This window comes from Chlamydotis macqueenii, chromosome 10 (genome assembly GCF_036417535.1).
Source record: "Chlamydotis macqueenii isolate bChlMac1 chromosome 10, bChlMac1.mat, whole genome shotgun sequence".
NCBI classification, from domain to species: domain Eukaryota; kingdom Metazoa; phylum Chordata; class Aves; order Otidiformes; family Otididae; genus Chlamydotis; species Chlamydotis macqueenii.
Genome location: NC_141565.1, coordinates 952,393 through 978,289, shown reverse-complemented (window position 1 = coordinate 978,289; position 25,897 = coordinate 952,393). Strand labels below are relative to the sequence as shown.

At 38.7% G+C, this 25,897-nt stretch overlaps 1 protein-coding gene across 2 annotated transcripts; it reads right to left on the bottom strand.

The window, feature by feature from the left end:
* Positions 1–1,971: 1,971 nt before the first annotated feature.
* On the bottom strand, positions 1,972–25,897 carry PTPDC1 (protein tyrosine phosphatase domain containing 1). 2 transcript variants are annotated; one of them, XM_086755581.1, is made up of 10 exons: positions 25,879–25,897; positions 13,224–13,316; positions 10,312–10,483; positions 9,441–9,521; positions 9,113–9,231; positions 8,208–8,345; positions 6,334–7,541; positions 5,439–5,624; positions 3,411–3,521; positions 1,972–2,590 (listed from the first exon to the last, which is right to left on the bottom strand). In XM_086755581.1, the coding sequence occupies exons 2-10, from the start codon at positions 13,306–13,308 to the stop codon at positions 2,474–2,476; spliced, it is 2,217 nt and encodes a 738-aa protein (XP_086611707.1). In that variant the 5' UTR covers positions 13,309–13,316; positions 25,879–25,897; the 3' UTR covers positions 1,972–2,473. The 2 variants fall into 2 exon arrangements, with proteins under 2 accessions (XP_086611707.1, XP_010129033.2); XM_010130731.2 differs by lacking the exons at positions 13,224–13,316; positions 25,879–25,897 and adding an exon at positions 11,037–11,407.

Genomic DNA, 25,897 nt, shown 5'->3' with positions numbered 1-25,897 from the left:
CTCCCTGGAGACTTCTCCAGGCTGAACAGCCCCAACTCTCAGCCTTTCCTCACAGGAGAAGTGCCCCAGCCCTCTGATAATTTTTATGGCTCTCCTTTGAACCTGTTCTAGCAGGTTCATGTCTCTCCTGTGCTGAGGACTCCAGAGCTGGATGCAGTGCTCTAGGTCTGGTCTCAGCAGAGTAGAGGGCCTGAATCACTTCCCATGGCCTGCTGTGAGACACAAATCTCTGTCTCTCCAGTTTAGAATAATAGAATCTTTAAGGTTGTAAAAGATGTCTTAAGATCAAGTCCAACTATCAGCCTAACACCACCATGTCCACTAAACCATGTCCTGAAGTACTATGTCTACATGGTTTTTGAACACTTCCAGAGATGATGATGCTACCACTTCTCTGGGCAGCCTGTTCCAGTGCTCTTTCAGTAAAGAAATTTTTCCTAGTATCCAATCTAAACCTGCCCTGATGCAACTTGAGGCCATTTCCTCTTGTCCTATCACAAGTTATTTGGGAGAAGACCAACACCCTTTCAGGTAGTTGTAGAGAGCAATGAGGTCTCCCCTGAGCCTCATCTTCTCCAGACTGAACAATCCCAGATCTCTCAGCTGCTCCTCATAAGACGTTTTCTCCAGACCCTTCACCAGCTTCACTGCCCTTCCCTGGATGCTCTCCAGCAACTCAACGTCCTCATTGTACTGAGGGGCCCAAAACTGCATGCAGTATTTGAGGTGCAGCCTCACCAGTGCTGAGTACAGGGGCACAATCACTTTCCTGCTCCTACTGGCCACCCTGTTCCTGATACAAGCCAGGATGCTGTTGGCCACCTAGGCGCACTGGTGGCTTATGTTCAGCCAGCTGTCTACCAGCACCCCCAGGTCCCTTTCTGTTGGGCAGCTTTCAGTCACTCTTCCCCAAGCCTGCAGCACTGCATAGGATTGTTGAGAATGGAGCGCAGGACCCAGCCTTGTTAAACCTCAGAGTTTGCCTTGGCCCATCAGTCCAGCCTCTCCAGATCCCTCTGCAGAGCCTTCCTACCATCGAGCAGATTGCCACTCCCGCTCAGTTTGGTGTCATCTGCAGATTTACTGAGGGAGCACTCAATCCCCTCATCCAGATCATTGACAGAAATATTAAAAAAAGACTGGCCCCAAAATTTAGCCCTGGAGAACACCGCTTGTGACTGGCTGCCAATTGGATTTAACTCCACTCACCACAACTGTCTGAGCTTAGCCATCCAGCCAGTTTTTAACCTACTGCAGAGTACACCTGTCCAAGCCATGAGCTGACAGCTTCTCTAGGAGAATGCTGATTCTTGAATCTGCAACTCAAGAGAGAGGGATATTGTTGGGGACAGTGTCAAAGGCCGTGACAGAAGTCATAGAATCATAGAATGGTTAGGGTTGGAAGGGACCTTCAAAGTCCAGATAGTGATGTCTGTAGCTCTTCCCTTGTCCACGGATGTAGTCACTCCATCAGAGAAAGCTGTTCATTAGTACAGATGAGGCAGTTTGGGGAGGGGTACAACAGTAAGCACGTGGCTTTTTAGACTAAAGGGAGGCTGAGCCTGTTGTTAGTTCTGAGGCCTTGGCTTAGATCGCAGTTATTATTGCTGACACAGTGTCAAAGTGTTGGGGGAGAGGGTTTTAACGGTTCTGCCCAAGATGCGTGGACGATGGTTTTTCCCTCCAGTGCTTTAGCGAGGGCTTCCTCTGTGTGTGTGAGCTCTCCCAGTAAGAAAGCCCTGAGGGGCCGTATGTTGGTCCATCTGCTCCTCAAGGGCTGGTTGCCAGTCCAGGAAGGAGTGTTTGGAGAGCTGCCGGGAGCCAGCCAAGAGGTCCCCAGGCGCCTCTGCTGCTCGCAGAATTGGTGCTGTAGATCGCAGGGGCACATCTTTTTAGAAACATATTAGTGGCAATTATTTAAGAGACCTAAGGGAAAAAGTTATCTGCTGTCAGTAGTAGACCTCAAGATCCATTCATTATTGCTCTTAGTCTTTATTTTAAAATTTCTAAAAGGAAAAGAAGTTTACCAAGTTCAGTCAATATTTATTTTCTGCAAAGTGAAATCAATTAACATTTATGTAAACATACTTAAATATTAACCCACTCCATTAAACCTTTGTGTACCATGGCACTGAACTTATGGCAGTCATATAACTTGAAAATAGTGTTGCTTGCTAATGACAGAGGATTCTAAATCAATAAATACATTTGAAAACAAGAGAACAGTTCACAATATAAAAGCATGGTACCTGAAACCAAATGCTAGAGTACAGTCACACAGGAGCTGTTCTTTAGAACTGTGGAGATAAAACAACTGTCACTAAAACTCCCTCTAAAAAAATAAAATGCTTTGTTAATAACTACTGTTACCTAAAGTTAGGTAAATCATGCCAGATAGCACAAAATACAGTAGCTGGAAAATGCAAAATAATTTGCTAGGCCCATCTAATTCTTCAGCATAGCTGTGCAGAAATCAAGAGGGATTCTCTGTTCCTTCCTTAATCCTTTTTCTTTTCTCTTCCAGTGTTTGTTTAAATACTTTTTTCAGGGTATTGTAAACATATGGTCCATTTTCAGAATCGAAGCTTGTCTAATAAAAGGGAGAAATTTAAGTTCAGTTGTTAAATAGATGTCATACAGCAAAATGCAAAGTAGATGACCAACATTTAAAAAAAATAGTTTTAAGATTTATCAAAGAAAGTACATGTTTCATGATGGAGTACTTAATGCTACCCATTTTCAATTTTATGCTGATCAGGTATTAAAATGAACGAGGAGAAGGAGAAATGTCCTGATTGTTTATCAAATGATGTATCTGTAGATCTACAAGAGATCAGGAAGCAGTATGATGAACATTCCATTCAAATAACGTCACCTGCTGAATCTGAGAAGAAAGTAGCTCTGAGCTGAGCAATAGTAAGCTTAACCTGTCACTTTTATTAAATGATTCCAAAAGCAGAAGTTATTTATACATATCCTATATTAAGAGCCCAAAACATAACTGAATTGCAATGTAATTTCAAAAAGTGATTTAATCTGATGGAAAGACTCCAAGTAGTACAGAATCTTCCAAAGCCTCTGGTAAGCTACTCTTAGTGACTAATTATTCTCACCACTTAAAAAATATCTTTTCCTTAATTTGAAGAAGTCCATGAACTGGCAGTGATCCAGAAACAGAAAAATAAGACTAAAAGATTAAAGCTGTAGTGACAGAATTTACTTATGTTGAGAATATTTCCTATGCTTTATGTAGGCTGATTATTATAAAATGGAAACACTGAAATAGTTGAGCACAAGTACATGAAGTGCTAAGGAATTACTGTAACTTTTCCCACAGAGGCCTGCTCTGTTGATTCACCCTTCATGACTTAAACAAATAAATATGATGTCATGCACAAATGGTTACTTGCCTTAGTGAAAGCTTTAATAGCACGAGCAAGTAAGGCCTCCTCCACATCAGCTGGTAGCATTTGCAAGTTCACCACACAATGTAAAATACAAAGGATAGTCTGACACTGTTCCTGATGGGTAAAAGGAACAGCAGCTCGTTAGAAGAAATATTTTCAAGAAAAACATGTAGCTTTCAGGTTTTGTTAATTGCTGTTTAAATATCAGATTGTGCCTTCCTGTATTGAAACCTTTAGGTGTAGGAGTTGGGGAGGCAATTTTGACAAGCCTGAAGAGCCTCTACATAATTATTTCACTCATGATGGGAGAAACTCTTCTTGTATTGTGCCACAAATGGCTCTGGAAATTTCTAGGAGGTCAGAGATGCATCTGGAGACTTACTTTTTCCAAAGTTCCCTACACGAACAGTAGCATTCATGTGAACTGGCATAGAAAAAGTGAGATTTGATCTTTTCAGCCCCAAATGTCATGCATGTTTAGGGCTCCTTCCCCAGCTAACATAGGATGATCTACATCTCTCTCCTACCAAGTCTTCTTTACCATTAAAAGAAGCTTGCAGGAAGACACCTGAGCAGTGCTGGCAAAGATGCGTACAGGGAGCAACGGTATCTTTGTAGCTTCTGGTTCCCATCTCTTTTCCAAGGGAGACAATCTCCACACTGGCAAGTCACTTAACAGTGAAAATTATATTAAAACTTGAGGGATTTCTGGGAAGAACAGCTAAATATGCTCCAGTACATATAGCAGACTGACTGGCTGGAGAGCAGGAAAGAACCTGGATGTCCCAGTGTATACAAAGTTGAACATGAGCTGGCAAAGGCAGCCTAAGAACATCCTGGGCTGCATTAGGTAAAGTTGCCAGCAGGTTAATGGAGGTGACATCTGGAATGCTGGGTCCAGCTCTGCACTCCTTGGTACAAGAAGGTCACTGACATACTAAAATTAGTCCAGCAAGGGGCCACTGAGGTGATTAAGGGAATGGAGCATCTGTCATACAGGCAACCTGCTCTACTTAACTGTTTTGAGCAGGGCGGTTGGACTAGGAAGATATCCAGAGGTCCCTGCCAACTCAACTGCTCTGTGATTCTGAAATAATATAGGGTAATATAAGGTAAGATAATCTTTTTAAATTTAAACCCCTGTAATTATTATTCCTTTCCCATTCATTTATAACAGGTGTCAAGCAGTTATTGTTTTATGTAATACAGATAGAAAATTAAAACTCTGATAGAATGGAAGAATACTTCGGGAAGAAAGGTGACAGTTTTAGATGAACTCAGGAATTCTGAATGTCATGTCATGAAGATGGTGACTGCACAGAAAGTTCTGACCACCTAGTGATTAGAAGCTGTATTCTTGGATATTGGGAGGCTGTTAAAAGGGGCCCTATTTTCCTCATAAATACTTCAGAAACAAAGAATTCTCAAAGAATTAGGAAATTAATTTCCTTTTTAGGAAAGCACAAGTAAACAGGTTGGATCAGAAGTACCTGTCTTTCACTGGCATTTCACAATACAGATGGCCACAGTTCTGACTTAAGTAAAGGAATTTGGTCTGGCTTGTGATTCCTTGAATTGGCAAATGCTTCCTACTCCTTGCCCCAGCTCTTCCAAAGTGGATGGATTTGCACAGCAAATGATGTTTGCATAGCAAATGTGACAACCATTAAGCACAGCTGCCAGATGTGACATTAACAAAAGCCATACATCGCGTCACAGAGAAAAAGCTGCTCATCTTTGCCTCTGGATCTCAAATGCAGAATTTGCAGGGAAATGGGCTGAAGTTGAGCTTCTACTGAATAGTGTTCAAAGATAGTGTTTGGTATTTTTCTTGTCATATTCATCATCATAGTACTGATTACAACTCATACTATAGTCCTCACTTTGATTTTTTTTTTTTTTTTAAAGAGTTTGAGGTTGCCTTTTATAAGGACAATTCCCTTGCCTAAAGGCGATAAATGAATAGTTTAACACATCTTAACAAAATATACTTGGCAGTTAAAGAATGAATTGACGTATATGATTATCTACCTTTCTCAGTAAGTAAAGTACGTCCTGTGAGTCTGTGCAATTTTTTGCCAGCATGTCAATGTCATCTTTGGATAAAACAGGTTCTTTCAGCTGCTCTATCCAGGACCACATCAAGCTACAGAGGATAAAAGGATCTCTTTCGGTACAGATTTTATCCCAAGCTCCATCTCGAGAATTCAGTTCTTTCTTAAAAACAAAACAAAGCAAAACAAAAATGAAATTGCATCATCTATTAATTTTGCTAACATTCTCTTTGATTGTAGCAGTACTTGGCTACTTACTTTCTGACAAAAAAAAATTACTTGAGTTACAAAAAAATTTCTAATTTTTTCTGAAGCATCAATGTTAATCAGCAGTAATATAACTGATTCTTTAAAACATAAACAGTGCAGATGAGAACCTCCCAGTTATCTACTAGAATAGATAAAACAGCTTTGGATTCAAACTTCAAAGCAAGTGTTGGCTAGGAGGATTTAGTTTTGAGGAAAAGCAGTGAAGTTTCTACTAAATTTTTACACACAGAATCCTGTGATTAGTTCTGGGAAAGCACTGATTAAAAACACAGCTGTACCTTAAAATCTGTAGTACTTCCATGCTACCAGCAGCCAAGTTACAACCACAGATAATTGCATCAATTTTCATTAGTTAGTAAAATGAATGAACACAACCAGAAAGTGTTCTAACTTCCCGCTAAAGACCAAAATTTTTAGGTGCATTTTGCTTCCTTTTGGAAAAACTGGCCCTTAACTAACAAATACAATCATTTACTGAACCAGAGTATAAACCTGTGTCCCAGTGTGCCACTTCAAAGCACACGGTGGCATATTTGCCATTCTAGGCATTAACCTAGGTGAAACATGCAAACCTCCTCACACTGAATCAAGTTAAAAATTACCTGCCACATTTCTACTTTCTGCTTCACTTCATCCTCTCCCAGAAATTCATTTATGTCTGCAAGTGCTTTTGCTGCCAAAACTCTTCGGGCTTCCAGACTTAATTCTGACTGCAGAACGATGTGTGGAATTGCTTCTGACACATCTTTGCTACCTTCGCTGTCGTATCCAATGGAAAAGTTCACTTTAGAAGAAGACGAAGAATCGGAGTCCTCAGAGACGTAGACTCTTCTGCTGCACATATTAGTCTTGCGGTCTTTTCTAGGACCAATCTCATTGGTAAAATTATGCCTTGGCATTCCAGGTTCCCTGGTATTGTGGATAGATGCTAGACCTGAAGAAAAGGTTCTGCTGCGTTGTACTTCTTTGGTAGAGTTCCTTCTGTGATAAAGTGAGGATCCATCTTTTCGTCCATCCAAATAAAATTTACCTTGACTCCAGAACATGCATGTATTCCGCACTAATGCTTCTTTGTTTAAATCCCACTGTGGCTTTTGTTCGCCTGTGGCAGAACATTCGTCACCACTGGTCTGCTTAAGTTTGTTGCACAGTAATATCTGAGGAGGTACTGTCCATACAGTTTCTCCTTGTTCTAAGAGAAACTCAGTTCTCCTTAAATCTGACTCACTATAGCTTAGACGCCTTTTTAGATGAGTGAGGGGCTGAAGGCATTCGACATTCCTTCTTTTCCAGAGAGGATCACATTCATGTCCCAGGGAGAAAAGAGAACCCTGGGTCTCTAAAGTGGACGAGTGTGTGTGGGAGGAGTCCGATGCGTCACTGTCTTGCCTTGCGAGTTCTCTATCTAGCTGTGTGGACATGAACTGAGAAACAGTCTTTTCAATTTCAGCGGAGAGATCTGGTATGTCTAACAGTTCTGCCTCTATCACTTGTCTGTTTTCAGCCAAGTCTAGTAACAATTTGCAAACTAGATGAATGAGTTTTGGCACGTGTTTGAGATGCCTGCTCTCATAACCATGCAGCAGATGTCTCTGACGGGTCAGGTACTGGGACAGTGTCACTGTGTGCACCTTGGGCTCGCAGCATGCAAATACATTTCTCAGAGGAACCAAAAACTGAGTGAATTCTCTGATGCATAACAACTGCCCTCTGGTTTGAATAGAATTAGGCCTTTTTGCTCTGACAAAAAGAATTGCTTGATCAGCACTCATTCTTGTTGCAAAAACTAAGTAGCAAGCTATTAGAACACCTGAAAAATATAAAGACAAGTATTAGGTGAAGAACTGTCAGACTACAGCAAATATTCAGTAGAACCACAGGATAAAAATTAATATAGGTAAAGATATAGGCTTTATGCTTTCTATTACATGAGGCTGTTATCTAATTATAGTCGCATTTGTGGCACAAAGATAGCAAACCGATTCTCGCGACGCTTTCAGTGAGAGCTAGTTTCTCACTACATCATTCACAAACACAGGAGCAATGGTGGCTTCCACAGGAAGGACATAGGCAAAAAAGGTCTTGAAAGGGACAGAAGTAAATGAAATTGTAGCTGCTCCACCAAATCTACCTGATCTAACAATGACCGGCAGGTTTGTAAACATGTAATAAATACCGGAAAATAAAAAAGTACTAGATTAATTTTTCCCATCAAAAAGAAGCTGTCCCATTTGAATCTAACAGGGAATTATTATACAGGTTCAAAAATCTTCTAACCTTACAGGTTACTTTTTTAATATACTAAAACTGATCTGCCATTCGGATAATTTTCACAGATCTGTTTATCATTTTTAACCATTTTATAGATGTACATCTTGCAATTATATAGAATCTAAATAAATTATTAATAATTTAGAACCAGAGGCTGATTTACATTTTTAGAAAAACAATTCTGTTCTTGCAGTAGAGCACATACCTGTCCGACCAAGTCCTGCGTGACAATGAACAGCTACCCTCCCTTCCTGCAACGCAAAAGCCATGACTTTTACCATGTCAAGGATAGTAGTGAGAGATGCCACTCCATAATCCTTCCATCCAAAATTATAAAAATAAACTGAAATACAAAGACAGAGTTATTTTCTGCCATACCGCATGTGAAATTTTCAGTACTGTAGGCAGAGATGACTAATAATAAATGATAGTACTAAAATTGCATAATGGATCTTAGAATCTGACTACATATTGTTTGCAAGAGACTATTTTCTGATTTCAGAGCATGCTTGCTATTGAAATTTGATAGATACATGAAGCTAGCAAAGACTTGTCAAACTAAAGTTCAGATAGAATGTAAGAGGTGTAACAAAACTGAGTGATTCATACAAAAATTACTGAGCTATATATAGGTAGAGGGTAATTTTTCCTTTTTAGAAATAAAAGCACTTCTTCAGTCAAAAGCTGTTTCTTACAGAACGGCACTTTTTCTCATCTCACCATAATACAAAAATACAGAAATACTGTCAATACAAATGTCCTCAAATGAAATAACCTTTTATATTCTAGACAAGAAAGCATGAATTGTACCAGAATTTGAAACATCCTTAATGTTTTATATATTTGGGAACTCAGAAGAAAAAGAAAAATATAAACAGCTGTTGTCCTTTCTTTATTCTAAACACCTAAATACAAACCCTCCATCTCACTCTACATACATAACGATCTTGGATAATGTGTTATTCACTCCTGCTTATATTTGCCGAGTTTCATGTTTACATCCCATTTTGTGCAACATTTCTTCTATAGCTGCTGTTAACATTCAAGTGAAAATATCCTTAAGTGCCAAAATCAATAATTAATAAGGAACAGCAGCAGGAGTGAACTTACTTCCAGCCTCCATGAAAGCTTCAGGGAGGTAGGTGAAGCCACTTTCTTGTTCAAGTGGATTCCCACAGCTCGCGTGCTCCCCAGGACGCTGAAGGTTAATTATGGTTTTTATGCCACATCTTAAGGAAGGAATAGATGAGTCAAAGTATTATACGCAGCCAAACCTCATTATCCCATATTTTTTGAAACACACATTTATTCTTAATGGAGAATAAATCTTTACCTGTATATTGTTAAAATGAAAGGATCTTTATCAAGAATCCAAATCTATGTTGGAAAAGAAAATGGATCAGGAATTACGTTAGTAATACCTACAAGAAATAGTTACCTTTCAAACTGTTCAATAATGTTGTACTTTTCAATTAATTCTGTTGAGGGTCGAGCCATAGCCAGTATGTTATCTGTTATCCTAAGAAATTAGAAAAGTAGATAATAATGTTACTAATAATTTCCTGGGTATGAATCTCCCAAAATAAGAACACTACGTTATTTTCAGGAAAGACAGAAATACTTTGCTGATTAACTAGAACGATTTTTTAAAAAATTACACTATCACGTAGTGTTAGTGATAAATCCTGTTAAGCTGATACAGATAGGACATATCAAAAGACCATTACTGGAGCTGTTCAAATGCCAGGCCAATTAAACACTTAAAAATGCCTTTGAGTAGAAACCTCGACTCAGATCTCTGGCCCTTTAAGGTATGTATGCTTCTGAATAGCATTTGCTGTTACAAAAAAAAAATCAGTAAGAATGTCAAATCACATTTCATGTGAATATTACTGCATGTGAATATGCTCTTGAATACTTACCCTACATTATTTCATCTTCAGTAAATGTTTTTACTTTTAAATTCTATTATGAACACATTTTAATCAATTTGTATTGTAAACCTGAGCAAGAACTGTCTATAACCCAGCACAGTTTTTTAATAATTCATGACAGGTAGGTATTTATTCTTTTGGATCTGAACCAAACTTCCTGTATGTAAACAGAAATCTTTCATCATCTTTACCGCGCTATGTACAGTGGCCATTACGGTTTACTGTTAAACTGTAATTCTGAGTCAAGCCATCATGTTTTATACTTGACTTAGCAGTAGCTGATTTTTAAAAACATCATTATTTCCTTTGAGTTCTTTCTTTTAAGAAATACAATCGATGCAGTTACATTTAGTGAGAGTAAATGCTGCGTATTACCAAGAAGAGTAGAGCCCTTTAATGGCTTGCTCCTGGTCACTCCATCGAGCTGGATTTTCATACTTGCAAGCACGTCCACCGCACGCCATTGAGCACTGCATGTGACCAGGAATGACATGGCGAAGGCGCTCCCCTACTTTAGTATATTTTGCTGTCGGACGCCTCGAACTTCCTAGAATATAGGCAAAAATAGATTAAGTAAGGAAGCTAGAAATTCATCTCCACCTTAAAAGTTCAGCCTTAAACTGATGAAGTTACAAACAGCATAAATATACGGAACATATATTTAAGACTCATTTTTAAACACAGGTTTAAAGTAAGGATTCTGAGGGGAAAAAATTCTTGAATTACAGCAGAAGTTGTTTTTTCTCACAGTAACTTTGGTTCTTCTAATGAGGTTAGAGGTGTGTGACATTCTTTGCAACAGAAAAAAATGTCATGGTCCTCTTCCACCTGTAATCGAAAATACTTAGCTGTATACTTGGTATGTGTGTGAGTGTGTGCTTCTGTTTTAGCTGTTCTCTATAACTGAGCTGTTAAGAGTGAAAAGCACATATTAGTCCTTGAATAAGGCATCAGTGAACGTAATATAAAACACAGGAAAAAAATTTAAACATAGTGTATTATGCATATGTATAAAATATAGTTAACAGAACAAAAGTATATTAATTTAATACGAAGAAAATACCCAGAACTGCCAAGAGTCTTAATGAAAAGTACTTTACTTTTTTTGTCAGGAAAAGTTGCATCCAGCTCCTCAGGACTCAGAGACGATAGTGCCACCATAACGCGGTGAGTCGATGACGAGAGTATCTCTACAACTGAGCTCCGGCGCCTCTGGATTATGCGAAGAAGGGGATCGGAGGAAGAATGCCTCCGACCCTGGAAAAAGTGGCTAAAAATACTCACTGCTGAACGCCTTCGAGGTGAACCCTGCATGACTGACAAGCCCCAGCTACCGTCTAGGAAGGCTGCTGAGGACGCACCGCTAGGAAATCCAAGTTGCTCAGCGCTGAAGTTGCAGAGAGCTGTGCATCCTTCTGTATGCTCCAGCAGCTCGTCAGCATGGGCTGAGCTGTCTCCATAGTAACTAACAATGAAGGCACTGCTGCCAGCTATCCTTGGGGCTGCTCGATTCTATAGGAATTGAGTCTGTTTGGGACAAACTGTTCCGCTGCTTGATGAAAATAGTTGCATTTCAAGTAGGTAATTTTGAAAACTGACTGGGAACAACCAAAACATTTTCCGTAAACAATGTGAGTATTTAGTTAGTTGTAAATAACATGCATTCAGAACTAAGACACAAAATGCTAGATTCAGAAGAACAATCAAAATGTAGCTGCAGGCTCTGCTTCCTGAGAAATCTGCAAGTAAGTACATTAAACTCCTCCAGCTCTTGGTTTAACATTCCACAGCCACCTCTCCTCCTCCACTTAGTTGCTCCAAAATGCATCATTAGCTTTGTAATGATTGGGATTAGTGTGTTCCTACTGAAATGGTTCAGTACATGATGAATTGTAGACGGTTCGCTCTGGACCATTCATATCTTCTAACAAAACACAATTTGTTATTCAAAACAAAAGGCTTATTTTTTTTTTCAGGGCACAGCTTTTTTATTAAGCAAAGCTGTTAGCCCTGTTAGACTGAGATAAAGCAGATTATGGGGAAGAGGTGTATCAGTTGAGTGCTTTAGGCTTTTGAAGGTAGATATTAGGTGGCAAATTGCCTCCCACTTTGCTTCCAGTGTGCTAAGAAGGAGAATGAGCTGGCTAGAAAGACTGCAACACTCTCAAAAGCACAACGTTCTCCTACAACTATGTAGAGAACAGACTATAGCAATACTAAAAAAACTTTGTCATACAATTGTCTGTGAATTAGACTGCAAGTTAAAGAGTACAGAAATCAGGAAAACCCACCATAACTTTGTTCAATAAGCAAATTAATCCCATTGCATTTTCCTAAAGACACATACTGTCTTCAGTCTGTGTTTCTTTTGGTACTACAAAACCAGTAACTCTTACAGAGGAACCTGCGTAAGAGAAAGTTTTATCTTCTGATAAAACATCATGGAGCAAAAATCTACCGTTTCTTCTAGGTACTGAACAGGAATTGAGTGACAATTTTGAATACTGCACCCCAGCTCTTTAAGGAGAGACAGTAAGGCTTGCTGTAGATACCCGGCCTGAAACATCAGTACTGATGTAACATGAGAAAGGAAAAACGTTAAAGCTGACTCTGTTAGCCATTGTCTCAAAACTCTGACTACTCTAATTCAACAATGAAGATGATATCAAGAGGTGGAGAAATATTTAAATGTGCTTTCATTTTGAGAGTTGAGTGGAAGAGAAAGGAAGGAGGTGAAAAAGGCTATTTCAAGTGCTACCTATATTCAGCAAACACGAAGAGTGTTTTCTGACTAATTATCTTGCTTTCTTATATTTAATTCTTTTTCTCTTTGCCTTCCTAGAAACTTTTCTGCTAGTGGTGCCAGAAATAAACAAAATAAAATGCTGCACATCATTATTTTCCTCCTGAATCTAGCAGGATTTGCAAGTACTCACCCAAAACAGTAAAAAAGAATCATATCCCATAAGAGTTTAAATACCTTATTAGAAAGGGGTGTTTTGTTGAAGGCATGTTTGTATTTTCAGAGAGCTAGGCAGTTTCTGAACACAAGAATCACATTTTCTTCAACTAAGAGACCTGGCAATGTGAAAGTTACAGAAAAGCTCAACATACTAACACATTGTGGTGATGATAAAGTAATGCAGATTGGTTTTGTTATAGACATTTTATGTTTATAATTGGCGATAAGATTTCTAGATTTTTTAATTTTCTATGGAAAATATTTTTTTCAGAATTTCTCTAAGCACTTTTTATGAATGGTGTATCAGAGAAAAAAAAAATATTACCTGAACTCATATTTGCAAGATACACACTGCTCTCTAGCAACGAAGAAAACGGTAGTTCATTTTGCAGCAAAACTCCTGCAGCCATTGCAGTACCTGTTGAAAGAGTAATGTGTTCACTGAAAATCTACAACAGATGTTCAAAAATGCAAAATAAAGCTGAGTAGCTGGTGACAAGAGTTAACGAAGGCTTACTATTTGGGCAGTTAGACATGGACTGTACTTTGTTTTTGGTGTGCAGTCATCTTAAAATTCAACAGCTTCACTGTCTGTCTTAGCAATTAAAAGTTTAGTCAATTGTGTATTTCTAGCTCTAGAGTTTGGCTGATTACGTATTTTGTAACTGTTTTATATGGACAGGAATCACTCAACTAAAAGCATTTAATATAATGCCATCTTGATTTTCTCAAAGTCTTAAAAGAAAACATATAACTAGAGATCTCAAACTGAAATCTTGCAAGGGGCAGTTTCCTCAAAGCTAATGATATCACAATGGCAGCATGATTTCTAGATCTCACCATTAATAATTTTAGTTGTTACTTGCCAAAAAGACAGTCATATGTTACACGCTTTCTCGGCTCTCTTCCCTCTGCTCCTTTAGTCTGTTGGCAACTTGAAGTCACATAAATGAAGATTCTCTAACAAGAAAACTGAACATGAGTCTGTCTAAGCAGAAAACTTTCCATACTTTAATGTAATTTTTAATACAATGTAAGTCCTGCTCTGAAGACCTTCTATCTGACAAAAAGAAAGCTAAAGGAAATCTGCAAATGCAGATATATTAATCAGTCACTGTGATGTTTAAATAAACCATTTACATGGATCTTGAGTGGGAATTCTTACCCAGTATAAGATTACCATTCTGTTTCTCTTATCTCTGTAGGAAAATAGTTGCAAGTGTAAAAAAAAAACATTTGTTTTATACCAAACTAAGTACGTCTCAGCTGTATGTGTAACTGTAGAAACTTGATTAAATCAACAAACCTCAGGTCCCAAATTCTGCAAAACGAGTATTAGGATTCATCATCATAAATAATGTTTTAAAAGACAGATTTGCTAAAAAAAAAAAAAAAGAAAAAAGTATTATGGGGGATTAGATGGTATAACAGTCCTGTGCTGTGTTGAAGTGTGGTGTTAATGGCTTGGTGTTCATTGTCCACCTTGTATCTATAATTCTGCATAATTGGCTTTAAAGTAAATATTTAAATAGATTCAAATAGAATTTCATTTATTCAGATATTACATTAACTACCATGTACTTGAATAAATGGACGTTATTCTTCCAAGAATGCTAGTGGACACTGTTACACATCAAAGTCACCTACTGCAGCTCTGTCCTTTTCAAGATGCTTAAAGGTGGGAACAGAATACACATACCCATTAATAACCCTTTAATGCTGCTGTATCAGTTGCCTCAAAAAGCTGAGAGTTACAATTGCCTGTGAAAGCCAAAAGGCCTTTTGAAACTTCAGTGATGCTCAGAAATGGGCATCTATTCTATGGGAATATATTTATAAAATATTAATTAAGATTAATCTTAATAAAGATTAAAGAATATCTGGAGCATTTTCTGCTCAGCTACTTGACCATTGGACTCTGCACTTTTAGAAGTCAATCCCTTAGTAAATAGACAGGAATACTTGCATATAATTGCATTCTGTTGGAGAAGCTCCAAAACCTCTATTTTTTTTTCCAGTGGACTTTGAAATCAGTAAGGCATGGCTTTCATGATCAGAGGAAACTTTGCAGCTAAAGAAATAACTTTATTTTATCCCCATAATTTCTTTTTAGAGTTAACAGAGTTGAATTAATTGTTGGTTTCTATAAATCTTAATAGCTTGTGCAGCTAACATATAAACATTCGAGAAATACGCTTCTCATCGTATGGGCAGCAGAATCACCACCAGTATGACTATTTAGTTTTCCTATTTCCTTGTACTCAAGTGTTAGAAAAATTGAGATTAAATATCAGATATTTCTATAATCCAAAACTATTTTCCTTTTTTTTTAAATCAGAATTCATGGTGACAAGAACTCTTAACTGAAAAGGGAAGAGATGGAGATTAATGCAGAAGACAATATACCTACAATATTACAAGATACTACCAAGATTGTTCTAAACATCAGAGGTAAACAATGTGTTTATTTGCTGTGTAAGAAATTAGACCTCCCTGAACTTTCTTTTAAAAGATACACCAAATCCATATTTCCTGTTCTGTATAACCAGGCAGTTCCAACTGACTTAAATATTTTGTCTGTGTGCCTTTTGGTTTGCTAAACTTACTTCCAGGCAGGTGTTTTAAATTGACCAGTGTGATAAGTGTGAGTAATTCCCTTATATTTATTTCTAAAAAAAAAAAAGTTAAGTAAGATTGTGACAAATCACTTTAGAGAGCTATGTTGCACTCCCTCAATCAGATGTAAAATGTTGCAATTTGGGACAGGAAGTCCTGTTTCAGTGTTGGTGTTACTAGGGCAGGGTAATACCTTTGTGCACAGATAAAAAGAATGTTAAAAGTAAAAATAGTGCTGGGGTAAAAGAAATAGCTCTCTTCTGATTCTTCTGTGTACCAGATATTCTTCATTTTTAAAATGTCCTCTTCAGCATTTTATTCATTACATGACCACTTGGTAGATGCTGGAAGAAAAACCAAGCCTGGTACGTTATTCCAGGTCATGTTCCTTATTGGCTGTCTGAGGGAACTGAGTCGCGTGCCTTGTGGCAGTCATGATACCACCTTAATCAGATCCGCTCCATTATCCCTGACATGCATTTCTATTGCCATGACAGCAAATAAGCTGCTCTTTTAATCCCTGTTTCCCAGTTCAAGAAATGGAACGGTGTCTCAGGTGATGTTCCATCTCTTTATGTTTTATCACAGGAAACAATACCAGTAAGTGTGCACAAACAACACAGCTAATGAAACCAAAACATAGTGAAAATAATGCCAGTGTTGTTGGCTGACGGCAGTAAATAGCAGTACCACATTGCCCAAGGAAAGAAGGGTCTCTTGAAATCATGATACACTGTCAGATGACAAACACCAAGGGGGATATTTCAGGAGGTCCCCTCCGGGTGTGGATTTTTTACTTGTTTTGATGTTTGTATGTATTTTTGAGGTGGGGTTTTTCCCACTTTTGAGCAGACCAATTCCTAACAAAGGGATGTAACATTTTTTGTTTCCTCTTGGTTGCACCGTTGATTCACTTGTTGCATTTGGTAACATGACAGATGTCCAGTCCTACTCACTGCTTCATGCATGCAGAGAGGTGACTTTTTTGTAGAGGAATACTGTCGGCATGCTGCACTCTCATAGGAAAGATCACTCCGTGCTTCCACTTTTAGGGAGTGAAGCAGCCTCTTGTCCACATCCATTTCCTCTGGAATACAAGCACTTCTCTTTATAAAGTTACAGGTTGAGTAGTAAAGTGCCACACAGCAAGTAGGACAACTGGGAGACCAGGGATCCACAACGCAGCAGGTTCCACAATTAACTGGTGGGCAGACTTACAAAGGAAGATCGTAATGGAGGCATACCTTACTGGTTAACTCTTGTAACAAGAATGATTCCTTTTTAGTATTATAGTACCTGGAAATCAGTGGCTTCCAGTCACTGGACTGAATTTTCACTCCAGAATGAAATGAGAGAAAGGAACAATGTCTAATGTTTCAGCAGCCAGAAAACAATTATATAGCCAGAAAGTGATGAGACAAGAAGATGCTGGTCTCACTCTCCTTAGCAATTAAGATGGTTATTTAATAGATGCAATTACTATCTTTTACTTCAGAACACATTTTCAAAACAGAGAGAAGAGCTTGCATTCCAGACTGGAATAATTCCAGTTGGGGCAGTTCAGCTGCCAGCACGAACAGTAAAGCCATTGTGAAGCTCCCCACCGCATGATTTCTGTAGAACTATTTACTAATAGTGAGGTTCCATTTCTCCATATTCGTGTGGATTTGGTAACTGAGAATACAACAGCAGACCACACATTTCAAAAGATTACGTTCATGTATTAACATGAAAAAATCTTGGATAAGCTTTCCATTTTAAAATGTCAATGCATAAGAAAAGCTATTTTAAACTTCAAATATATTCATATATTCACAATATAGGCAAATGCTGATGCTTATGCCAGTCACATAAAACTCTGAGGTTAGTTTTACTATCTTCTTGTTTTCTCTCCCTGTTGCAGTCACCTGCAAGTAACTAGCCAGTAGCCAAACTTTTAAAGGAAGATACTTAACTACAGAAGCAGGTAGGGGCCATGTTACCTTAGTACCCAAGCACTCCGGTAACACCTCTAAAATTTACTCCATGGCCTGATTCTCCAGGTACTTATCTTCCTGAGAAGCTTTGCTTTTGTCAGCAGTCCCACAGAAGTCAACAGGGTATTTGTAGAAATATAAGATCATACAGGATAAAGTTTCTTTGCCAAAATGTGAAGTTCTGCAAACTGCACTAATTAAGGTGCAGAGAGGTAACTTAGGTAACAAAGACACAATAGTGTAAGGGGGACTATTTATATTTAAATTAACTGGTTAAGAGATATTAAATTATAACTTGGTCTCTAAATTCAGGTTTTAAACCTGATGTTTTAAGATCATGAGAGTTTTTAATAGAATAATTAAATTTGCTGAGACATTGTTACTTATACAGGAAGCACTAGTAAATGAAATAATGATTTAAATTACAACAGACTAACTAATTTTAACATTGCCAGAAATAACAAAGCATTTAGTTCTAAAGTTTTGCAAAAATTGTAGGTAACTGCTTTTTGTTAAATTTGATTATTATGAACAATGAAACAAAATGCAAAGGTTGTTGTTCTAATGTATATATCAGTAAAAAAGCTCACCAGTAGTAGATATTTCACAAATACTTAAGCTACAGTTAAAAGGCTTGAAGGCAGTTTTAGCATTGAGTGCACATATTTCAGTAGGCACACACCTCAATTCCCTAGGCTTACTTGAAATTTAAAACATTCACTACCTATGAGCAAAAAAGAAAACAAACACATAGATATAGTACAGAGAGAAGATAAGGGAATAATTTAAACAAATTTTCATATAGTTTAGTTATACGTAATTTACACAGCAGAGCAATACTACAGCTGTAAAACTCCAGTGATTTCACAACCAGAACTGATTTGTTATTTCGATATGTGTTATTTCCCTTTGGGAAAAAAATATTCCTCATCTGTTTTAGTAAAAGGTGAATGTAATTTAAGCATTAAGTTTGATATTTACAAAGGACTATGAGCGTTTTCACATACAAAAGAGACAAAAGAGTATAATTCATTAGAAGATTATGTAGGTGTTGGTCTGGTGATTCAGTATTTGCTATTCATAGATTTTTTTGACATAAATAGCACGAAACTGCAAGCTAAACTGATGGACAGGTCTACCAATTGCCTTCATTAATGTTATTTGAGCCACATCAGCTTTCTGTGGTAGTGTTAACGCAATAGTTAACAGAAATTATTTTAAACTACCTTGAACACGCTGGCAGCCAGTTATTACTATTGAGAATGATAAAGGAGATGGTGTAAAATGAATATATTAAGTGTTCTACAAACAAAACTGGTGACTCAGATACTCTTGATCATGAATATCATGTTTACTAAGAAACTATCAGATTTGTAAGACTGACTACATACAGAAGAATGAAATATTGTCAGTAATGCATTTTAACAGCATTCAGAAGCGGAAAAGTTTAAAAATGAACTCTGCAAGTTAGAACTTATAAGTCTCATATAGTCAAAACCATAGTAAATCTACATGAGTTTTAATAGAGTTCCAAGAATTTCAGTTTAACACCTTACCTGTTACCCTGCAAAAAGAGTAAGTGATTGTTGATCCCTTCATTGTTGCAGTATCCACCACAAGAAATACGTTGTAGGGAATTCACATTTTACAGAAGAGAAGCTGAATGGTGTTGCCACGGTATTTCCTGTAGTTAATTGGATTCGGGATGGTAATCTGGGAGGAGCCAGTAACTATCTTTTCTTAACTTAAGACTGTATGAGGAGTGCCTTACGGACTATGCAGATAATCATCCTATAAACTGCTTTCTGTGTCTGCCTAGATTTTGAAGGGATTGAGGCAAACAGGCCACGCCAATCTGATGTTTTAATAACCGAATCTTCTGTCTCTTTTTTCTGTTCACCTCATTTTCCTGTTATCAGCCACAAGTGTGTGTGTATATATATGTGTGTTTACATGCATCAGACAACTAAGCACACAGCTGCAGAGATAATTTTGTGAAGTTATATTAATCACAGTTAAACCGATACATTAATTTTGAAATTCCTGGAAAAGAAAATCTGAGATAAATGTTTAATTGTAACCTGTGGTTACACTCTAGACAAAACATTTTTTTCTCACCCAATATAGGATAGAATATAACTGAACTCTTTACATTGAGTATAAATTAACCGCATTAAAAGTAATATCTCAAAACTGTAACAAAAATAAGTTCACCTGAATGTCAAGGATGTAATCTACCAAAACCCAAAGTAAAGACTGTGTTGATTTAACTAAATACTAGATAAATAAAGTAATAAAGCCAGCTAAATAAAATAGGATACAATATCTTATTCTATCTTACTAAATCACTCTCAACCACTAAATATTAGCTGACAAAAACAAGGCTTTCATCTATTTCCATCACTTCCCTTCTTATTAATAAAACCCTAGCATTAATTAAGTGCTACTCACTGCAGATTATTAAAAATGCCTCCCAGTTATTTAGAAACAAAATATTTGTGCAAGCTTCTGTGGATAGATATGTGTATTATTTAAACAAGCAAGCAGAGGAGGCCACAGGAGACAACTCAAGGCTTATGCCAACAACCTTATTAATTCCAAAACCACCATGTCAGCTAAACACCTGCCTTATTTTTGGCCAGCAGAGATGGAGCATGTAACAGGACTGAATTATTTTGTTAATTTTCCAAAATATTTTTGTAGTCAGGTTTTTGCTGTATACTGCTAATAAAAATCAGAAGGATGAAGAATCCAACTACTTTTCTATAGAAAAATCATTTACTCAGAACAGACAAAAATGAAAAAAGTAGTCCTTAAAACTACACATCTAGTTTCTTACTGATCTTGCAAGGACAAAAAAAAAAATCACATGCATGGTAAAACTGCATCCACTCATTTTAGTAAACAGCAAACATTGATTTTATATACATGTATTGACGTTGGTGCAAAAAAAAAAACCCCGTAATTAAAAATGGGGCATCAAAAGATCTGTACCCAATTTTGGAAAACACGCTAAGGTACCTTAGGTACTTAAAAACCTGAACAGATTGTGCAGCCTAAAATACTACGTTGCACATCTTTCTTTAGTATGTTGGTTGAAGTTTCCATTCCAAAGGTGCCAAGCGCCCGTGGGTTTCCAGCCTGCAAGTGGAACAGGAGGGCTCAAAACTTCCGAAACGCTGGTTTTGTGGATCTCTGTGTAACAAGTACCAGTGAACAGCCCCACTGCCTCCAGCAGCCCACTTACGTGCCAGGCTGTCAACACACAGAATTACACATTCAGGTAGGTATTTGTGAGAGCGAAGCCCAGGCTGTAACCAAAACATGTCACTCCTTTAGGGGCCAAGCAGAATGTGGTGTTGACTTCCTGGGAATTAAAGACCTTGAGTAGGAACCTGTATGAGCATCATGGAAAATGTAGGGCAGAAAGAACTGGAGGTCAGCCAGTCCAATATCCTGCCTAAGGCAGGGCTGATTCCCAGGTTAGATCAAGCACTGGCAGATTCCCTCTCTGAAGACCCCTCCTCAAATAACACTCCCCGATAGCAGCATCGCTTCTTGCTTTCATCACGCACTGTTCGTAGCTGTTATAGTGGCTCTAGAAATTACAGTCTCGGAATTATGAGTAAAGGGACACGTACATTTTACAAGTATCGGCACACAAAATGTGTTAAACAAATGGAGCATCTGGTAAAATGTTTTGTAGGAGGAAATGAAGGAAGTTAACATTTTTTTTTTAGTTGACTAAAGAACAAAGAGCAGCTTCAGATAATTAAGAAATATTAATTAAAAGAAATTCTTAATATACTCTTCTTGGGAAAGTTCTAAGTGCTCGCATTTGAGAAGCTGTCACTGACATACTCAGCGATGATTTTCATATGGATAATATAATAACACCATTTACCTATTTGATTCCAGAGCGGGGTTAATTCTTGGATGGTTTGGATTCTCAGTGCAGCAGCCCACAGCTTTGCTGTATCAATTTGCAGGTGTTAGAGGTTTGCTGGGTTGCCCCTTTTATCTGTTCCTACATTTGTGCTCTTCAGTATTAATGGCAGTTTATTCAGCAGAAGAACTGTTTTTTTCTAGTCATCTGCAAAGTTTAGCTAGTTCCAGGAGTCGATGCCAAACATGTTTGCTCCAACAGGCTATGTCATAATATTTTTGTCAAGATAAGGCTTTGTGCTGAGGATGACTTTTTGGGGGAGTGAACCATTAGGCTGAAATAATTTGCCGTTTCCAAGGAAAGAATATACAGAGTAGGTGGGATGCTAGTGACTAAACTAATAATCTTTCTCTCTCTAGGCTTGGAATTTTTCTATTTAAACAAAATGAAGAATCTCAAATCCGCTGGAAAATTCTGTTGAACTATGATTGCCATTTAAAGATACTAACAAACTTTTTTAGGTAAGTAGAACAGGATGACTAGGCTTCTGGCATCTTATTTCTCTTGCACTGTGTGGGCTGCCTCATGGCTACTTAACAGCCGACTTAGCAAATCCACCTGTCCCGTGACCTTAGGTACTAATTGATCTGATTAGGCAGGCAGAAAACTGAATTGTCTCATAAGGAGCTGAATGCAATTACAGTGTTCGACTGCTGCTTAGACTGCACGGTTTTCATGGGTACCTATGGAATCAAAACAGTGAATTATCCTAAAACTAGAAATGTACTAAAACCTAATTTAACTTAATTTAGTGCAAACTACGTATTTAGATTCCTACTTGGCTTTGGACATTTCCAACTTGACCTTTTGCTTTTTACTCTTCTCATAGTTTGGATAATAAAAATCAATTAATGTTGCTTTATTTTCAGCTTGTATTGAAACACTGCAGGGAGTGCTTTAGTTCATTGTAATTTTAAATGTTACTAAAGACTTTCTGTAAGTTTTGCTTTTAGCTTTATATATGTGTATATATATATTTCTGTCCCTTAAACGTAATGCAGTACCGCTGCAAATCAATCACAAAAGCAGGGTCAAAGCTGATCTCTGGTAGACCTCGGCTACACCAGCAGTGTTACAGTTGTGAGATAAAAACATGTTTAGATGCTTAATGAGTTCCCAGAGCAGCAGCCCACCTGTGATCCCTGTCGTCTTTCATCATCTGTGCTTCCTGACAGTCATGCTTTTTCAGGTAGTTCCACTGTTAGTTAAAATTGCCAATAATGGATGAAATGGAAATGTAGTGAAATGTTAGGTAGGGGCAGCACAGTAATACGAAGATTTCAATTCAAAAGACAGTTCTAAAACTGAAGAATTGTATCGAGTATCACTTACAGGTCATTCAATGGACTTGCAATGCAAAAGGTGGCTACTAGGAAAATAGCCTAGAACCTCTTTTTAGACACAGGCTTTGAAAAGAAAAAAAAAATCACAATTTAAACGAGATATAGATATAAAAAGGAAAGGAGAAGTGTCATAGAGCTACAGTAACCCCATCTAGCTCTGCTTTGTGAGATAGCTCATTTTGGAAATACACTGACGCAGAAGTATCCATGTGGCTGCAAAGCCCTTGTCCAGTAACAGTCTACTTGGTGTTAGGAGCTCCGTCTTTGAAATAGCTGGCAAATGTTGAGTTGTTAGAACAGAGAAATAAGGAAGAAATCCTTCTTTCCTAAATTCTATAACTTCTGAAGAGCTACCATATATTAAGCCAATTTGTGATGACCTTTGCAAAAGCACTGCTTAATGTACGCATGATTTCTAAGAAGCGTTGGACCTGCTACGGGTATGCAGAGCAGTCGTCAAGTTTAGGCACGATAAAACTCAGCTGTTCAAAAATGCCAGACTAGGTAAAGACAAAATGTTAAGAAAATGAAGTAGATCTAAGGTAGTCAGTCCTTTTAGGCATTTTACCGTGCGCTTTTTGCTAAGGCACAAAACGGTCAAGTTCTGTAACACAGGAAACTGTTTGAGTGAAGAACCAAAGAGGTCAAAGGAATATAATATAAGTGGCTGGAGATCAAGAGTTGCAAGTGGCTGTAACTCCCTCACATTTCTGTGATGGGATTAAGTCCAGGAAATACCCCAGAGTGGAGAGAAAACTGAGGAAGTGGCTGTATTTTTACATATTTTCCTAATTTAAAACATTTAACAAGCTACTCAAAATCAGGAGTAAAAATGCTGACAAATTTTTGTGGGTTTTCTTTTTTTTTTTAAATAACCACAGAATACAAGGTAGGAAGTAATTTGTTTTTCGTTGAGTATTTGCTTAAGCAATTCTAGAGTTTCACAAAGAAACAGAAAATCTATGCCTAGGAAATATGTCTGAAAAAGAGCGGGTAATCTCTGTGTCACTGCGGGCCGGCAGGCACAGTGCCTCACGTGGTGGGCTGCAGTTTGGAGGCGTTTGGCATTCCCGCAGGGCTTTGCCGCGGGCAGCACCCTTCCACTGTGACAGGAAAGGACTGAGTTCATTTTGAAATGTACTTGTTTTAACAAGTTACAGATACTAATTACCCTGTAGAGGTGAACTGGCTGAATGCTTTGATGTCAGCAACAGCCATCCCGCTCTGAGTAGCCATTAGCCGAGCAGCTTCTGCAGCACAGCAGAAAAATACCCAACCTGGGACTCGGTTTTGAGTCGCCTGGTGAAGTAAACGAGAAAATTGCCTAGTTGAACTAAGCCTCTTTAAACATGTCTTTAATTATGAATTATATACTAACAGGAAGAAAAATTAAAGAAAGCCAGCAAACTGTATTCTCCATTCAAAAAAAAAAGTGGGAATATCTTGCCAGAAAGTGAGAATATATTTGCCAGCTAGTACTAAAACATACAAGCAATCTTGTACCTTATCCGAGCCCTTGCAATCCATTTTTCATGTTATTTGTAGCACATTCTTTCCCAGCAACCAGCTTAATCCATGTCAGATTCCACAGTTTCTACCAATGACTCCTCTCATTTGTAATTTTACTACTCTTATTAAAAAATACTCATAATGGTATTATTGGACTTAAGGTAAGTAAAATATTTACTCAAACATGTGGAAGAAACACTATTCAGATCAGTTTACGCTGCCATCCAAGCAATCACATAATGAGAGGGGATTACATTGCTAATTATATCTCAGAGGTGATATTCTCAACAGCATCTGGCCCTGCAGAACTGTCTCCGTAACGTATTTCATCTTTCTTGTCTTAACACATGTGGCTCCATGTATGTCTTACATAAACTACTGATGAAAACAAGAGATGGAAAAAATGCTTTCAAGCAATACGTAACTGCAAATACTGAAGTTTATTTTGTACATATTATTTTGGGATTAATTACTCCGCAGATGTGAAGTAACTTTTACTGAGGTGCAGGCCTCCTGAAAACATGGCTCTTTCTAAGAACAGAAAGGCAAGGGAGCTGCGCAAAGGTGAAATACTTAAAGTCTAGATTGCTAATGTATCAGGTAATCTTTTCTCTTTTTGTTAATCTACTGAAGAGTATAGTTACAGTCTATTGGCAAAAGCAGCAATAACTACATCTAAAAATTATTCTCCTGTGTTTAGATTTAAGAGTACCGTACGCACGTCTGCCTTTTCAACTCCAGAGGAGACCGACCGACCTAGCTGCATTTCTTGAGGGTGATGGAGCAAGCGATGATCAGAGAGGTAGGGTATAACTGCTACAAAACATGAAGACACTGCTGCAGAACGGGAAGTCTCTCTCCATCGCTCGTATCACCTACAGAAGCCGTGCTCCCCTGCTCTCATTCAGGGTCCACTCGTTCCCTGACAGATTTACACCTTGGCGAAGGTTAAATCCCGCAGGATTATTTTGCAGACGCTGGCAGGAAGGGCTGGATTACCCTACAGTTCTACCTGCAGGAGTTACAGGTCCATGCTCTGAAAACTGGGCAAGTGACCCTGGCAGCTCCCATCCCTGGGAAGCCCGTAGAGCTTCAGGGGGCAGAGCAGGGGCGTCTGGGTGTTAATTTCTGCACGGAGGGCCCCTACTTGGGACGTCACCGAGGCAATGAACATGGAGCTGCCGGAGAACTAAAAGCCGCTCGCTAAGGAAGTGCGGTTTAAGGCCTTTTTTTTGTCCGTGCCGAGCACATTGCAGTCGCTCACCTCAGCCGGGGGACCTGACGGGGTGAGAAGAGGCAGCCCCTCTGCGGCCGGGGCCCCCACCCGCCCGGGCGAGGCCTGTGGCCGGGGGAGCGTCCGAGCAGCCGGGCCTCCCCCGCGCACACCGGAATCCTCGGGTGGGGTGTGAAATGGCCGCCGCCCCACGGAAGGGCCCAGGCCGCCGCCGGGCGTGCCGCGCTGCCATGGCGACGGGGGCGGGCCCCGGGGGAACGGCGATAGCGGGGCGCCCCCGCCCTAAAATGGACCGGAGGAGAAGGGCGTGAGCGGGGCAGTGCTCTCCGCCGCTGCGGGGAGGGGGCCGGACCCACCTGGCTCCCGCCGCCTCAG